General features: G+C 43.9%; 1 protein-coding gene across 2 annotated transcripts in view; it reads right to left on the bottom strand.

Annotated features, from left to right (window-relative positions):
* Nucleotides 1-18844, bottom strand: part of LOC138569646 (uncharacterized) — a 1436407-nt gene that overhangs the window by 251006 nt on the left and 1166557 nt on the right. For both annotated transcript variants that reach the window (XM_069647797.1, XM_069647798.1), the window contains exon 59: nucleotides 13915-14043. In XM_069647797.1, coding sequence (XP_069503898.1) covers nucleotides 13915-14043 — 129 coding nt within the window. The remainder of the gene's footprint in view (nucleotides 1-13914; nucleotides 14044-18844) is intronic.

The following is an 18844-nucleotide window of genomic DNA, read 5'->3' as shown; positions in this document are numbered from 1 at the left end:
CGCTGAGCCCTCAGGCAGACGGCTGGTAGTCATAACGCCCTGACTCACGACCTCGGAGTGAGCTCCGGTAGGTTGGATGCCCTTGGCACCCATGCCGGTAGCCATGTTGAATCGTGCCGAGGACAGACTCATGGAGGTGGCACTTGATGATCCCTTACCTCCTGGGGTAGAAGAAGAGGACGAACTTGATCGCCCTTCTGAGGACAGCCTGGTAGGGCCCCTGAGCCCCTAAGCTTGGGAGCCAGCAGCTAGGATGGCCTCAGGTCTGTCCCCGGAGCAACCGGAAGAGGCCCCAGGACCCTCAGCCTGGCAGCCAGTAGAGAGCCCCCAGGACCCTCGGCTTGGGTGCCGATAGCCTTATAGGCCTTGAGCCTGCCAGAACATGAATTCGAGGAACCCTGACCTGTGGGAACTCCAGGGAAGGAGTTGCTGTACTGTGGAGCTGTGCTGAACAGAGGGCCTACCTTGTCTTGACAAGAGGTCCTGGAGACGTAAGGTGTGGAGGAGGAGAAGTGTGGAAGATCTCCCTCCACCGCGACAACAGATTCTTCAATGCCCTGTGACCGAGAGCTCTGCAAGACGAACATGCCTCCCAGTGGTTGTTGTGCTCCAAACTCTCAACACAGAGTGCATGGAGGTCTGAGGATAGAAACGAGTGGTCACATGTGGCACATCTTGTGAATCCTCATGCGGCTGTCATGCACCGGAGAGGTGATGCACCAAGAGGACGTTAAGTAAGATTGAAAAAACAAAACGGGGAGCAAGCGGAAAGCTAAAAAAGTCTCTGTGCTGGCTGCCATCTCTGACACCATTCGTGCGGAAAAAGGGACTGAGGCGAGGTACCAGAAGGGTGGGGCCTCGCTGGGGCATTCTCACACCTCTGGCCAAACCCCGCGTGCTATACTAAATTTAAAGGAGAAGCTCAATTTTCTGCTGCCAAAGGTTCCGGTACAGTCCCCAGGTTGGGGGATGCCCACAAGGAAGGAGGAAAGGGGACGGGATCTATGAGTACAAGCCTGTGTAAAAAGATTTTGGTAGGTTTTGTTAGAGAGTGCTAGTTCTCAGCCACAGCTCATTTGCTACTAAGCTGCTCAGTGATGCACAATGAGTGCATCATGGAGAAAGCTCTGTTAAACTAGCAGTTATTAAGTTTGGTTTCCAAAATGAACTCTGAGGCTGGGTTTTGGCAGGCCAGCCTTTTATGGTGAACAGGGAGACACTGAGATCTAGGCAACCCAGTCAAGGTAGGTAACAGAGTGGTTAGGCTTGGAATTGGGAGGGGAGTGGGAGTGGTTTACGGCTACAATAAGTCCACACAGAACAACACCAATAATTCCAGTTAAACAGGTAAGTACAAAAATATACACTGATTTGTTAGCCCTTTAAAATGCACACACACAGTAAATAACACCTCTAGTCAAAAATGGTCACACACTTAGTATAAAACAGATACATACATGCACCCTTATGAGAAGATAGGAAGCAGTTGATTCAATAACCAGTGCAACACAGGTAAGTACTCCGATGCATGAAATTCAGTAAAGACACTTTAGAATAACCACAGAACAGTTTCCTTAGCACTTAATTAGTCCTGCCCTAAGATGGTTTGGGGGCTTGTGCTCTAAAGTCATCAGTTCAAAAGTTTTACTTTTCAGGTAGCTTTATTAAGTGATAGGACGATACCAATGGTTATGATACAAAGTTCAAAAAGGTAAGTAAACTCACTCAATCTCAGACACTAGGATATGACTAGGTAGGGATTCTTGACCAGGCATCCACTGATCAAAGTCAGAACAGTGTGATTTAGGAGCAGGACTTGACACCCATAACCCTATGCAGAGAAGGTGGGAAGGAACCAGTATGTAAACGCACCCCCTGGCTCTGATTTCTCCACAGACCACTGTTGAGGTACCAGAATCTGTTGAGCACAAAGTCTTCTGTGCCTGGTCCGGTAAAGGAAGGCCAAGGTGTCGCTGGTGCAAAGGTCACTTTTTGGTCCAGGATTTAGTTAAGGTTAGTCATGGTGCTTAATTCTCAGTTCCAGGCATTGTAAAGCTGAACACCCAAATGATGAAAAGATGAAGACTTCTGCAGGGTAGAAGACCTCAGGACACCTCAAGGATGCAAAGAAGATGTATTGCAACAGGGGTCACCACGGTCAGGCGACGACAGGCGATCTTCGTGGCACTAACAATGGAGCAGGTTCTGCACAGCTTCTGGTGTTCAACCGTCACCCAACCCTATCCAATGTTTGAGCCGTCTTGGCTCTTAGTAAAATTCTATTGCAATTGTGTTGATAACTGTGAGAACACAGAAGTAACCTTCCTAGATGTAAAGTTCTGCAAACAGAAAAGGAAGTCATGAATCGAGGAGTGGCCACAGTGTCCCAGAACCTGAAAGATGCTCTCTGTGAAGATCCAGATTTCAGTAGGTTTTTCATTGTTCAGAATAATGCATCTGATCTTGGGATGGGAGCATAGAAGACCCAGTACCCAGTAGCAGTCATAAATCCACCAGCTGCAGCTGAATGGGCATACTGCAATGGTAGAGTGGTATGAAGGCACCTTATATCCTACCCTAGTCTTCCTCAGGAACGTACCCAGCCGCGGCCTGGATAAAGCTTGAGACACTTCAGTTTGCTCCTCCCACAGAAGCTGGCCATGTGACGGCAATACCTGCACATCATGCAATTGAACAGGAGATGCACATTTGTGGAATGGAGTGGGAGTACTGCAGCATTTATTAGCAATAGGTGAGCATTGCATGACATTACCCTTGCCCAAAATAACAGAACATGACTTCACACAGACACGATTTTGAACACCCAAAAGCTCAAACAGTGTCTATATTCTGCAGGAAGAGCCAAAAGTAGTGAATTAGGGGTTCACTTGTTGGCGGGACGGGAGGTGTAGGCAAGATAAAATAACCTAAGACCTGTGGCTTTTTTCACAAAATGGAGGCACGGTTGTTGCCACCCAGAACCCACCGCTCAAAGTGGGTGCACACCTTTACCTTTAAAATTTGGAAGAATACATTCATGGAGGAAAGCGAGCCTCAAACAAATAGCGGGTGGCCTTAATTGACACCATTGAAGAGAAGTGGCGTGATGCCAGGCAGTAAAATTAAACGGAAATACGGTAAACGCGGATTACCGAGACAGGAGAGAGAACTGCCCTGGGGCGCTCAGCTAGGTCTATGGCGTCCTGACAATAGGTCGGTTGTTTTACAAGGAGAGGCTGAGGGTGCGCCACGCAGTGTCCGCTTCACAGTGATAAGTGTCTGCCAAAACACCTGGAGCCAAATTATACACTTCCAAGCATTTCTTCTTTCATTGGAGAGAGCTCGAGTGTCCTGCATTGTGCTTCCCGTATGTTGCTGCTAACTGGCGAACTAAAGGGCTCATTCGAAAATGGAAAGTAGCCTGTCCGCTCACTTTACACGTGTAATTTACCAATGAATAACATGCACAGTGTCTTTTGAAGGAACGTGCACGTTCCTCATATTTGCATGCACGCTTGTTTATGCAGAGGATGGGTCCACAAAGGTCCATTTCAAGAAGCTTTGAGAAAAGTCAGTAAATTGCTTTTCTATTTCATTTTGTGTGTAAACATCTCGGCTGTGCTACTCGGAAATGGCATCCATAGAACGAGCAGGTGCACACAAATGTTTACCTTGTAAATAGCATATGTCATAGTTTAGCACTACCTGATAAGAAAGGTGTTGAGGGGAAGATGTTTTCCTGGATTAAGGATTTTCTGATGAATAGGGCATTTCGAGTGCGTGTTGGGGAAGCGTTGTCCTGAGAGTTTTTGATGGAAAATGGGACGCCTCGGGTAGTGTTATCAGCTCTATTTTGTTTCTTGTAGCGGTGGATGGCCTTGTAGAGAGAGTTCGGGAGTGTGGTTGTCAGGTGGGATTCTATGCAGATGATGGAGTGATTTGGGTTAGGGGTAAGGTGGGAGGAGTGATTCAAGGAAAGTGGTAGGAGGCTTTGGAGGTAATGGAAAGGTGCTGTCAGGATTGGGGATTTAAGGTGTCCTCCTCTAAAACGGTATGTATGTTGTTCAACAGACGACGTAGTGGTGTCAGTTTGGATCTCAAGTACAGCAGGGATGAGGTGGTTCGGGTGATGGAATTTCGGTAACTTGGTGTGCTCTTGGATCAGCGCCTGTCATGGAAGTTGCAAGTGGAAAAGACGGTGGCAAAGTGTAAACAGCATCTTAATTTGTTGAAGGCAGTGTCGGTTCAGGAGTGCGATGGAGGGCAGAGGAGTATGAGGATGTTGTATGTGGGGTTGGTCAGGAGTGTGCTGGAGTTTGGAGATCAGCTGCAGTGCAGTTATAGTAGAACTCAGCTTAATGTGTTGGACGGTGTTCAGGCAAGGGCAATGAGAATTGTGACTGGGACTGTTCGGTCCTCCCCCACAGAGGCCGTGCAAGTGTTGGCAGGGATGTTGCCAATGGATTTGAGAAGGGAGGAGCTCAGTGCTAGGTATTGGCTGCGTTGTAAGTCCTTCAGTGTGTGGCATCCTGTGAAGAAGTGTGTGGAGGTTAATTGGATGCATGCTTATAAGAGTGCGAGTTGGGAAAGGAAAGGGGGGACTTTTGGATTCCATGCGGACAGGCTGGTGAAAAGATTGGGGTGGAGGGGTTGTGTATGGTGGAAGATGTGGATAGGGTTGTAGGACCAATTTGGATGCAGCATGATACAATTGTTTGTTTGGATCTGGCCAAGGTGGTGACCAAGAAGGGTGGTGATAGAGGGGTGATTAAGAGATTGGTGGCACAGTATGTGGAGGGTAAAGTTGGCACTCAAGTATATACAGATGGTTCCAGGGATCCGGAGAGGAACAGGGTTGGTATGGTTTGCTATTTTCAGGCAGATGAGGAGTTTTGGGTGGCTAGGTTGTCAGATGATGTATCCATCTGCATGGCTGAATTAATGGCTATTAATATGGCGATGCTTCGGATTATAGGGAAACAGTTGGCTAGGGTGGTGGTGTTTGTGGATTTGATGAGTGCATTGTTGGCTATCAAGGAGGGAAATTCTGATAGGAGAGATATAGTTGTACTCATTAGACAATGATTAGAGGAGTGTGTTGCAGGGGGTACCCTGGTGGAGTTGGCTTGGGTTCTCAGTCATTGTGGGGTCTTGGGTAATGAGTTGGTGGATCGGGCTGCATATGGGGCCACGTTGCGGGGGGAGGTGGATGTGAAAGTTCCATTGAGTGTGGCTGAGATACAGGGGATGGTGCGTGGAAAAATAAAGGATATGCGGCAGGATCAATGGGATATGAGTTCAAAGGGACGGCAGTTGTATGCAGTGTGCAGGGAAGTGCGGGTTCGGGCGTTTGAGGGGGGTAGAGTTGACACGAAGAGAGGAAACTATTTTAAATTGCCTTAGGGTGGGTCATGCGGGGTTGGCGGGATGGAAGTGTTTGATGGGTAGAGTTACATCAGCGGTGTGTGAAGCTTGCAGGTGCCCAGAGACTGTGCCTCATTATATGTTGGATTGTGTGAAGTTTGATGTGCAGCGGGAATTACCCAGAGTCCGCATGAGTGGCATTGGGGTAGTTGTACAGGGGTTATCTGATCTGTTCAGTTGGGAAAGAGGGGTGGTGAATGAACAGTGTAGTTTCCTGCTTCAGTTTGTGCGGGAGACTGGGAAGTGGGATGAGATCTAGTGGAGGTTGATGGCTGATTGGTGCTTTTTTTTTTTTTTAATCGAAATTTTAGCTGAAATTAATCAGCTTTTTTTCAATTTTTCATACAATTTTTACATACATCATGAATTAGTAGAAAATTAACAAGTACAGAAGGAGAAAAAAATCGACATTATTATCAACAATGTCATGTTCATAAAAAAGGAACAATTTCTTGTAAAATTATCAATCAATACTAGGTTATAGGAAAGAGTAATAGTAAATTTACCAAATTTGTGCAAAATGAGTTTAGTTTGTGATATTGCCGAGTTCAATTTGTTTTGCAATATCTGCTGATGTTCCACAGTTGATGAATTTGCTTCAAATTGGGAACCCAAGTATTTATAATGCGAGACAATGTCTAAGGTGATATTCTTGACCATCCAGGTGTACTTGGTTCTATGAGTTTGTTTAGGAATATCAGCTACTATCTGAGATTTTTTTAAGTTCATCGACAACTCATTTGCATCAAAATAGGTGACAAGAGCAGATATTAACTTCTGTAACCCCGTCGGAGTCTTGGAGATCAGCACAAGATCGTCCGCATACCATAGCGCTTGAATAACAGTTGAATTCATTTTAGGTGAATCAGAAGATGTGTTAAGGAAAATATCTTGTACTTCATGGATGAAAAAATTAAAGAGAGCTGACGCAAGGATACATCCCAGTTTCAGCCCTCTCGAAGTTCCAATAACCGCAGATAACAAGCCCATCATGGATAGCCGGACCTGTATTGACGTCGAAGAGTGTAAATCAAAAATAATATCAATTAGGTCTTGTCGGCACTGGGCGTTGACGAGTTTTTCAATAAGCTTCACTCTTGAAACTGAATCAAAAGCTGCATTTAGATCTATAAATGCAAAAAACAAAGATGTTTTTGTAGATAGAGCTTGCGCTTTTAATGAGTTGAGAATCATAAGATTAACTGCTGTTCCAAGACCACGAACAAAGCCCGTCTGATTGCGATCACGGCAATTACTATCTTGTGACCATATGTTAAAGTCCCTTAGAACCAGGCGATTAAAGATTTTACCTGGAGAATCCAGAAGGGCTATTGGCCGATAATTCGCTGGTACTCCACGATCTCCATTTTTGAATATTGGTGACAATTACAGAGGTACGCCAGGAATCTGGGATTTTCTTGTACTTGAGAATACGCTGAAAGATATTATTCAGGATTTTGGCACACTGTTTAGGATGTTGTTTTAGCATATAGTTGGTGATGCCATCAGGGCCAGCGACACGTGAGGTGGAGGACTTTGATATTAGATCTTCTATTATATCAACCGAACATTCCAAGTACCAGGAGTTGGAGGGTTGTTTTTTATATTGATACACTTCAAAAGATTTGTCAGCATATAATGTCGTAAAGTGCATTATCCACTGATTTTCAGCAACTCCATTTAATTAGGCCTGTAGGTTATTGATGTTAGCATTTGCATTTAATAATTGCCAGATTTGTGTGGCATTTTTGTTCGATGTTGCTGCTAAAAATGCCTCTCCATCCTGTAGGAACAGTTTAGCTTTCTGAGATCTTACCCAATTCCTATATCGTGTTTTAATTAGCTTACGGCTTTTGGTTCTCTCATTCCATGTGAGGTGATTGGTCATCCTTAATGCCTTGCAATATTTTTTTTTCTGAAGCATTAATAGATCAAAAGTATAAACATGATCTTTTCGTTGGAATATACAGATTTTTTAATGGGGACAACGCCTCCACATATGAATTTAGATGCTGAGATTCGTCTTGGAACATTAATGTTTCGTGAAGCGAGGTGAAGTTCTTCGGAGACCATTTGAAACGAGTTTTTGCGTTGTTTGTGGTTAATGTTTGGAGCATCTATTGTTGTTCATGTTGATTGTCATAGACATTCCTTGGCCAGGTTAACATAATCATATGGTGGTCACTCTTCGATTGTTTTATGATCTTAAAATTGGTTGCCAGCATAAATAGGGCCTCCGATAAGTATATATAATCGATAGTGCTTGTTGAGGATCCTCTCTGCTATGTCACCTGAGATGGAATATCGCCAGGAAGTGAACCATTGGCCATTCTCATGCCCATGTGTGTCATGAAGGCGTTCCATTTATTAATTTCTTCAGTCTTTTTCCCTTTGAAAGGTTTAATGGAATCGAGATTCAGATCTCCAACTAGTATAATTGATGATATTTCCTTTGTTTTAGCAATCAGTTCAAATATGTCTGATAGATCTTTGTAAAAGAGACTATCCAATATGGCTGCAGGATTTCTATATAAATTGATTAATGCCACATTGTGAGAGTCAAACGTAATTTTCACCAATTGAATATAGCCATTTGGACTAGCCCATTGGTGTAATTTCAAACGCGAACTCAATTTTGTGGCAACTAAAAGGCCAGCCATAGGACGCCCTTTCTGTGCTGTAACTGCTGGAATGATGGAAATTTCATGATTATCCCATATTGGTATTGTGGTTAACCAAGTTTCTTGCAGGGCTACAATATCTGCTTCAATAAGGCTTTTATTCTGTTCCGATATTAGATGAGAATAGCCCCTCGTGTTCCAGCTTACTACTGTCAAAACGCTGAAATGGTTCCTGGTCACAATTTGTTGCAATGATGGTTATGCATGAAGTGTGGGTGGATACTCTGAAGTAGTTTGTTCATCAATGCAATGGATACATCGGCATTCTGTATTAGTTGTTTTAGCAATGATTTGTGTTTCATTCGTGATCTCACAGTTTTTCCTTTCCGGATGTTGCGCCAACAGGAAGCCCAATTTGAAAAGTTCCATTCTAACTTGCCATAATGAATTCATTGCTAGGCAAGATTTCATCCACAGTCGCACAATCGCTAAGTTCACGTCACAGATAAATTCAACTTGATCAATATCTGATGAAGTTAAATCTCCTAACTCTGGAACATCGTTGAGGATGTTAAGGAAACTTGCTCTGGATAGATCATATTGCGGGTGTGGAGCTGCACGGCATTGTAGTATTAAAGTGGCCAGCTAGTATTAAAGTTAATTAAAGTTAACAAATGCCTTTTTTCTTTTTAAATCTATTTTTTGCTGTTTAGTTAATGTTCCAGCAACCATACTCTGGGTTTTGAAAGAAGCTTCTTTTGACAGATTATGCATTTTTTGCCACAACGATGAGTCCTGAGCCAAGACATGATCATCAACGAAAGTGACTTTTTGTTGTTTTTCACTCAGACAAGAGCGGCCCTTCAGTATCTGTAAATGATTTGAAAAATAATTTTCAATTGCAGACTTAATGGCCTCATTCTGTTCATTGCTCGTCGCAATGGAAGGCTCTACCCACCGAGGCGTAGAAACATCCAATTTCTTAAGAGCCGATTGATTTAATTCTTCTCTATCACTCACATGGTGGAGATCTTGTTGAGGTTTGTTAGAAGAGTGAACTTGTAAATTTGAGTGCCCAGCGTGTGGTTGATTTTCTATTAACGATGCCAGATTCCTCAGTTCATTAGACCGTTGAAGCAGATAAGCATCCACTGCTGTTTTTAATTCATCAGTTTGGTATTGATGATGTTTTATGGCAGAAGCTTGTTGTGCTATCATCGATGTAGCAACACAATTCGTCCTGTTCTACTCGCAGAATCTTATTTGGTTTAATTGGGTGTGAGAAGTCTAATTCTCTATGTCCAGTGCCGTAACCAATTGATTTAATGGCGGATGATTGGTCGGTGATTGACTCTGTGGTTGCTTTGAAGAAGATATGTTTTCAATCAATAAAGTAGGTTCCCGCAATGGTTCAGCAAAACACTTTGTTGGGCCAGTCAGATCTACAGTTGGTATACAAACTGCATGTATTACAGTTTTACTGTTTTTTTTTAGGTTGAAATAGTTTGGTAATGAGGTGTCTGGCTTTGCCTTTGGGGCGAGGACGTTTATCAAACACTTCATAGGTCGTTTTATTATTCTTTTGATTATCTGTTGTCGAGTTGTTATCAATGCTTTCCCAAGAGGAGTTTAACTGGACAGAGATTGGAGCGTCTGCTTCAATTGGGCAAATAATACACTAAAAAGCAGGAAGACTAGTGAGAGCTGTAGCAGGAATTGTCAAAATTTCCACACTTCTCAACAAATCATTCACAGTTGAAGTTTCATGTTGGGACCTCTCCCTTTGAATTGGATGAGCTTGGATCCAAGAGGAGATCTGTTCAATCTTTTTTAAAAGCCCTGAAGTTGCTGGTATAGTTTCCTTTTCTCACGAAGACCCACGGTGTCTTGGTGTAGGAAGTATATAAGACGCAGCTACAGAAATAGACGAGTCCATTGAGCAACGTTGATGGTAATCAGTGGCCGGTGTTCTTGGCGACGTGCTCCTTCCTCTAGTCACTGTAATGATGCCTATTCCGGAGCACCAGGCCAGGCCCAGCAACCCCGGGAGCAGGCATCACGCCCCCGGGTAAAAGCCCAGTGGCCCTTTATAGGGGCTCTTTGGACTCTGTCCTGGCGCCATTGGCGCCAGGCTCATGTTGGACATCAGTCCTGGCGCCATAGGCACCAGGCTCATAAGGGGAAGTGTTTGGTGCACTTCCCTGAAGCAGACACTGCTGCACACTCACCTGATGCAGACCATGCTGCATGAAGAACCAAGCCAAATGAGGCTTAGGAGGGACTATTTTTCTGAAGAAACTATTTTGTTACTTGGGTGGGGCTGTGGAAGAATACTCACCTGGAACTTCTTCCAAGGCTATTTAAGCCACGCCCGGACAGCCACACGCGCTTCGCGTTGTTCTGCATCCCAGCAGCTGAACGCTCACCGTGTCTGCTCCTGCACCTGGACTCCAGCCACGCCCGCCTCGAACCTGGAACACCTGTAAGGAAAGAAGAGAAGAGAAAGGTGAAAACCAAGAACTTATTCAACCTTCTTACCTGCATCCGGAATCTTCACGCCAGCATTCCTGAAGGAAGACTTCCATTTAAAAGCACCGCGTTGCTCGCTGCAGCGCCACGCTTCACTCACCTGTTCCCAAGACGCCGCCCGGCTCCATCACGGCTCTCAGCACCGGTCGCCACATCTCTGCACCTAGGGGAGAGAAGAAGAGACAAAAGGTGAGCAAGGGAACACAAGAGGAAAGCCGAATTTTCAGCCATATTACTTACCGGCTTTTCTTGGTGAACCATTCCACATCTCGGGTCGGCGCCGCATCTTTGGCAGGTACCGCACCCCGGCCCCTATGGGGAAAGGACAAAAGACATTACTGGGGAATTATAAAGACATTTAGAGGGGTCGCCCTCATCACTAACTCACCTGATTTTACCACTGGCAATTTAACCCCTAAACGCATCGCCTTTGTTCTGCACCTGAAATAAAGGACAGATCACAGGTTAGGAAAAAACAACATAAAAGGAGGCTCACACTTGAACTTTTGCATCTTCATACTTACGGCGTATTGCTCAGAAAAGTCAAGTGGATTTGCCAGCGCCATTCTGAAAACCAGTGAAGTAACTGGACGAACGCGCGCCCCTGCACCAGAAGCAGGATGGAGAGTTCATCTTTCCAAACCGTAAGGTGAGCTTAAACCGGGGGTTTTGGAGGAAGTCAGAGAAGAACGAAGGGGAAAAAGGGGGGAGCAAGCACACTATTCAGCAGACAGTTAATCCCCTTTCTCATCTGCAGAAGGATATTCCTACGGGCCAGACAAGCAAGATTTGGGGGTCCTGTTCAATTGGTGGTCCGAATTCTGCGCATCACGCTTGAAGAGGCCACAGCAACCCAGACCAGACCAGCGCCTCTGTGGGAGCCAGGTGAGCGTTACAGTCACAGTATGAGAGTACACCTCAGTGAAAACATCTTCATTGTTTTCATTATTTTCAGTCTCTGATATTTCTTCAATTTGATCCAATTGTGGTTTCAAAATCTTATCTTGTTCTGCTTGTTTAAGTGTTTGTAGCATTGTATTGTCAGATATCAATGATTCCACCTGAGACTCTGATTCCTTGACAGGCATCTCAATATTTATTGATGGTATACCTTGTGACGTCGCTATATCCAAGATTATCGGTTTCAAAGGTAATTGTATTTCATCATGCTTTGGAGCGCTATTCACAGAGCCAGTATTACAATTCGGCTGAACGGGCATAAAGATTTCAGAAAGATGACCCTTTTGAGGAGTCGAATTGATGTTCTTTTGTGGTATATTTTTGAGAGCAGGACAAAATTGTCTAATGTCTTTACTCGTAGTTGGAGAATTTTGGTTTTATTTTAGTTTTAGCGCCCGGCGTGAGTGTAATTGAAGTAGATGTAATTACTTTTTTTATATTGTTTTTCAGTTTTGTTACACTAGGTGTCAAGGGCGAATTTATTTGTAAAGTTGAATTTGGCATATTAGATTTAAGCGTATAAGGCACTAGACTCATGTCAGCAATTCAGCTCGATATTAGTTAGAAGGCACTAGTGCAATTCCAAGTGTACAAGAGTACAATTGACATGCTGAAACCTGCAATTTGAGATGTGCTTGTTTCCAATACTTACAAGCTCATGAAATGATAAATAAAATAAACAACCGAACAAGAAATCAACAATATTTAGCAAAACCAAGCATTTAACATATAAATAACACAAAATTAAGCATAAAATCAAAGGGAACCCTGGCCACAAAACCCGCAACTCCGCGGCTAAGCGGCAAAGCGGGACTTGAGGGGGCTTGCTTGGGTGCGCGCGCGCTGCACTACAGGTTTTATAGTCCCACCCCAAAATGCTTCAGAAATGCAGCAAAGCTTTGTGGGAGCTGAAGTCCTTAAAAAGAGACGTGTTCTGGAATCCGGGAAAACACGTCCAAAGATGTGTGCTCTTTTTGGCGAACATCATCTTAATAGATGGAAATCGCCGGCTTCAGATTTCTGGAGTCATCCTAACAAGAAGAAGGAGCACTACCTGATCTGTTTTCTTCCAGATGCACACCTGATTTCTTATTTTTATTCCACATTAGTTTAGGGGATGTAGTAGGGTGCAAGGGAGAAAAACTACCTTGACACTTGGTTGTATGATCAACTAGAAACTCAGCTGATGTCCACAGAATTGTGGAACACTCCTGTCACCTGCACATCTGTGCATATTGTACACCAAACAATGTTTTATCTCTTTCGTTTTTTTTGTGTTCAGTGAATAACAGGAACTCAGTGTTTTCTAAAATTATAATTTTACAGCAATTTCTCAAGATCCAGAATAGCACTAATCAATGTAATCTTGGAACCGATATATTCTTGGACGGTATCCAGTTAAATTGTTGAATGCACATTTTCGAATGCCATTTTGTCGAAAACAAATTTGCTGAAAAAAATTCAGAACGTGTTTTTTTTATTTTATGTTTTTTTCGGTTTAGTTAGTAACAAAAAAGTGTAAATAAAAAAAAACAGCGGGTTGGGGGGGGGGGGAACCCACCAAAATAAAAAAATAAAATTAAAAAAAAAAACATTCACATTTTTTCCCCCGGCATATTTGTGTCGAGAAAAAGGCATTCGAAAATGTGACATTCGAAAAAGTCACTATAAACCTTCTTGGACATCTGCTGATTTTATAGTTTTGCACTACCCTAAATCCTCTCCTTTGCAAGGCATGAAGTAACAATTTCCTTTTATCTCCTCTTGCTTAAGCCGCAATCTATACTCTGGGAGCCCTTAAGCAGTACCTTTTCAGTTTCCCTAATATAGGTTACCAGATGAATCTGTGTCAGTGGGACACTATGCCCCAGTCCTGGGATTTCATTTCTTGACTCAATTCTGGGAATCACTGCACCTAAATAAAACAGAATAACTGGAATGCGATGTCCTCGTTGCCATGGATTCATCTGTTCGCCTTACTGATGTAGGCTGAGGAGGCCCCAGTCCAAAGTGTCAAAGGTGAAAGCTTAATATGACCTGCGCCCTACTTCATACGTCATGCGATTCAGCTACCTTCGTCCAGAACCTGTCACCACAGCAAATGCCCCAGTTCTGAAACGCGAAAGGAAGTGCCTCCACATTACACTTGAGGCCGCCAAGTTGATTTCAAAGACACCCCCCGCCCCCAGTTTCTGAAAATTCATGAAAAGTACAGGGAAAGCACCTCATTGTTCAATGATCTGCAGACAGTGTTCATGTGACATTTTCAAATGAATGATGCTCCTTGACAGGGTCTTTGCAGTTCAATCTGTATGCACAATGCATCAGGCAACAACCTGCAACCAGCCTGCAACCAGCTCCATACATGTATTTCCTGTACCTTATACATCAGACTCTGCAGCACACGCTTGTTTTCCCAGTTCAGGTCGAAAGTCCCGTTAAAAGAGTTTGCTGCTTGCACGATAGAGCCACATGCCAGGACGCTTTCCACATGTAGTATTTTCTGGAGCTAAGATACAGAAAACGACATTATGTGCACGTTAGTGTCCATGATTAATAAACAATACAATCAGTCTGTGCTATGTGACGCGTGAGGGGGACTCCATCTTGGAACGAGGACTTCTCAGTTAGCACCCCTGCATGCTATTCTTATTCTAACAATGGTAGAAACACCTTGTAAAACAGAATGGCCTTTTAAGAGATACAATTCTCCCGTGTTGGTTGCCTTGTTGTGCCTTCCCTTTAGTCCCTGTCATGCCCTTGAAGCCATATCTGTCCATTGCAGTCACTTTCCACTTCTGACAGGAGCTAGTCTTGTAATCCCTGTACTATTTAACCCACTCTACCCTGGCCCGGCAATCTCACTCGCATATACCTACAAGACGCCTTACAAGCAACACTGCTTCTGCTAAAGTAGACATCACCTTTTCTCTCCAGATGTTTCCTCCTAGATATCCTATTGCTCCAAATCATGACATTGCATGTTTCTGCTAAAAAGCTGAAATCCCAGATGTATAGCCCAACCACTCACTCCTTGTCCCACCCTTGACCTCTGCATCAAAAGACTAAGCAAGCCTTCCACGAAATGCAGCAGCATCGCTGGCATCCACCATGTAGCAGAGACATGCCATTCCCCTTTCCTCAATGGAGCCAAAACACAGAACCCTCCCTCAAAATGTCCATCGTCTAACCTCCTAACCCTCTTTTTCTACTGACACCCAGCAACTAATTTCCTGTTCTTCTCTAGAAAACCTTGGTCGAGACAAGCTGTTCCTCGTAGGGAACTTTCACTCCCAAACTCATCTATGCAACACCTGCTCCACCTTATGCCACTGACTAGGCCACCTCCGCCAAAGACAAATCTACAGCAAACATCTAGATACCATCTTGCTGACCCCACCTGACCACTCCATCTAAATCTCAATTGTCAACCCTTCGATCCCCAATGACAAATTCTCCAGGCTCCTCTCTCACCCCTCAAAGAGCCCTTCACGTCATTTACTGAAGCACTACTTTTCTCCCTATGACCCCAGAAACCTGACCTTCTCAGCCCTGATCAAAGCCTTCCTCACTGCCCAAGGAGCAACCTACACCAGCGCACAGCACACTTCCACACAATTCCTCTTCCATGTGGCCCTCACCAAATCACCACTTACACATTAGGTTCAAACCGCCCTCTACAAATCTCAGGAAGTCATACAAATTATCCACAGCTGTCTGCAACATACGTTCACCTGAGTTCCCATCTCCTTCCCAGAACCTCTTCAACAAACTAGACAACTAATTTACCATAAAAAGGTGGCATCCTGTAAGACCCTGTTTCCCAACCAACCACACCACGCTACCAGCCCTCAACAAGTTCTGTCAATAGGTCCCTTCACTACAGCACAAGTTCTGCTTCTACCTTATCTCTTATCCAAAAAGGAAGCTCTCAACCATAGGACCCTCAGAAGTCCTCATCAAAGCTCAAGGTTGGTTCCTCTTCCCTACAAGGAAGTAGCCCTTTCCCATACTGTCAAGCCGCTCTGCAAGAGGACTGTGCCTCTAGGTCCAGAGTCACGGCTTTAACATGGGTCAAACCAATTCTGCTAATTCACACACCCAAAAAATAATGTCTCAATTTGTATACACCAAGGGACCATGCACATGGAAATAATCACCACATTTCACAGACAGCTGAAATCAAATAAGTGAAACTGCCTGAGTAGATGTCTTTGTGCAGGTAGTTTCATCCCACTCACGAAGAATGTGTGCGGTGGGAGTCAACACCCATTTTATGGTGCATAGTTGTTTGCAAAGGAAATGTGGTCTGGGAAGCTCTTTCCCCGCATTAAGTTTCTGCTGGGCCTCATCTTCTGCAGTTCACTGGATTGATGTAAGCCTTACTGAAGCTCCTATGCTAAGCATGAGCACTTCAATCATTTATTTTCCCGTGTCACCCAAAAACATAGTACACATGTAAAAATAGTATTGCCAGTAAAATGCTCTTCAACTGTGTGCCATTGTGTATATTCACCCAGTACCCGGGCGGGAAAAGTGCCGCCACAATCCTCCACCAGCGTTGGTTCTGAGGGCCGAAGCGTAGGAGTGTGGCGAATGGCCAGACACTTATATATGCATGTAAGGGGAGGCTGTGAGTGCCTTCTGCTTCGAGATCCCCCCTCCTCCTCCTACGAAGAAGTCACCTTTGTGAATCAGGGGACTGGCTTAGAGGACGTGTTTGGGTGGAATGCAAGGAGCATTCAGGATTTTCTATTTTTTGGGACCTATCCTTATAATTGTTGGCTCAACCTGCTGGCCATTGCAATTCTATCTGATTTCGTTCTCCCTTTTTTATTTTGTTTGGTTTTTATTTAATTTAATGTGATTTTATTGTATGGCCTTTGCTCAAGTCCAAACCTATTCATGCATTTTTGTGCCCATAGATGTTCATGATTCAAACTGGATTACGCTGATTTGAACCTGAAAAGAGGCATTTTAAGCCCTGGCTCAAATCTCTCCAGTCTCTCTCCACCCGTATTCAAATGATTCAGCATAAATCAAACTACTATTTGAGGGATTCTTTTGACCCATGAATGGAAGTAAACACGCTAAGGCTCCCCAGCCCTAGTTCCATGTGTCTATGCTCTCAGCCTACCATGTCGAATTCTTCTGCTTGTTCATTTTCACTTGTAAATGGTGGAATGCAATGTCACCTTCTATTTTGGGGGGTGGGGAGATTGTGTTTCAATACATTTACTTGGACAGACATCAAAACAAGGGCACAATTTACTTAATATATTTTTCTCCGCATTTTAAACCTGAGAAATGTTCAGAGAAATATGTTCACAATTCAAACAACCAGTTCATCTTCCTGTTAAAACTACAGCCTATTTGTGGAGGAATTACCTTTGCTTGTAAATGCTCTCGTTATGAAAACTCCTCTTTTAGTTCCAATACTTGAGTGATACTTGACATCAAGCAAGCAAAACATCCAGAAAAAAGGCAGGAAGGTCTTCATTCAAAACCAATTGCTCTTTAGTGTGTTTCCAGTTGAGGAGTACTAGTACTGACTCATATTAGCTGTAGAACTGCATCTCAAAAAAATTAGACCTGCAATTTCTTTTTTTTTATGGGGAGCACAGTTTTTTGTGAAAATGTTTAATCCTAAACGTTATGAAATCGCGTGGGCAATGGGGCGCGCGCTGCCTTATTGGATGGTACTTTCAATCTACGTTGCACCATGGCAACCAGGAAGGCCACTTGAAGTTTATCCTATATACACATTTAAATATAAAACGACACCACACATTTAAATTCAAAGATACAGCACCTTTCATCAGAACATGGCAATAAAAGCAAAGCCAACATTTCTTTTAACTGTGACTTTTTTGCAAGCAGCTTTTATCGATATGATACATTTAGGGACCATTGGACATCCCACCAAGAGGGATGGTGGGATCCGATGATCTCCTGCATGTCTGGCCCTTGATGCGCACATCCGCATGGAAAAAGTGATTTGTCGACAGCCTCTATACAAGTGCAAACGCCAGTGGTTTATCACGGGGGATAGCTCAGGGGCAATGCGCTCGTCTTTGAAGCAAGACGAAGTAGAGTAACACAGATTCGATTCCCAGATCCGTGCTTAGAAAGCTCTGGGTATTAAGCGCATTTTCAATAAACAATTATAATAATTGTAAAAACAAACGAATGAAGCTTGAAAATAGTACAGAGGAATGTCTTTTTTTCAGAGGAAGAGACTTTGGGCCTCATTACGAGTTTGGAGGCAGCCATGGAGCTATTAGCTCCATGCCTGCCTCCAAACCGGGTCCCTTTTCCGGGTTCCTGCAATGGGGACTTACCGCGTCATTCCGACATAGGCGGACATGGTAAGTCCTCCTTGCAGGAATCATTCCCCATTTGAGCCCCATAGGGCTCAATCGGAATGGGGATGGAGGTAACAACGGGCACATTATAAGTATCCCGTTGTCATCTCCCTCTTCCCCTCGTGGGACCCTGAAAGGACGCCTGGTTTCACCAGGTGTCTGATCCGGGTCCCGCGATGGGAAGCTTGTAATCAGCCCTGACAGAATGAAGGGGGCCAGTCCCATACCGGCCCCCTTCATTCCGGCAGTGCAAGCCTCGTAATGAGGCCCTTTGTCTCTCAATATGCATGTAGCCCTTCCAGGAAAACATGCCATTATGAGAACAATGGTAAAGTCTATAGTAAAATCCATTTATCAGGTCATGCTAGTTCCTAGAAATGTTGTCATTCCCTCGCCAAACCAGTTCCCTTGAGGTCAAGTTAGACAACAGACCTTTGTCTAGTAATACCATCCTCCTCTGTACATTTAAAATCTATTCTTTGGATCCTCAACGCTGTTTGCGGTATAACAAGCTTTTAAAGACAGAAGCTATTTTCCTGGGTACGATGTTGTTACATCGACAGTTCAGTTTCGTTTTTTGCGGACAGTTTTTTTCTGTAAAAACTCATCGAATAAATATGGGCGGGTGTAAGGGTTATGGGGTGGGGAATAGGGTGTATATTATAGGGGAAGAGGGACTTTTGGGTTGGAACCCCCCCAAAAATAAAAACATTAACATTTCCAGTGAGTTTTTGGAGGGAAAAACTGTCGGCAAAAAATGTATAGAAAAATGAACTGTCAATGTATGGACATAGAACCATTTTCCTGGCAGTGTGTGTCTATGGCATTGAGGGTACAAAAGAGCTCATTTGCAGTGTAACACTTTGGCATAGACCCCTCTGGACATTTTGAGGAAGGTTTGTTAAAAGGTTAAAAAGTTATTAAGTGTGAAAAAACTGTTTTCAG

This window comes from Ambystoma mexicanum, chromosome 2q (genome assembly GCF_040938575.1).
Source record: "Ambystoma mexicanum isolate Mex_15411 chromosome 2q, UKY_AmexF1_1, whole genome shotgun sequence".
NCBI lineage: Eukaryota > Metazoa > Chordata > Amphibia > Caudata > Ambystomatidae > Ambystoma > Ambystoma mexicanum.
This window is presented reverse-complemented; position numbering and strand designations above follow the sequence as displayed.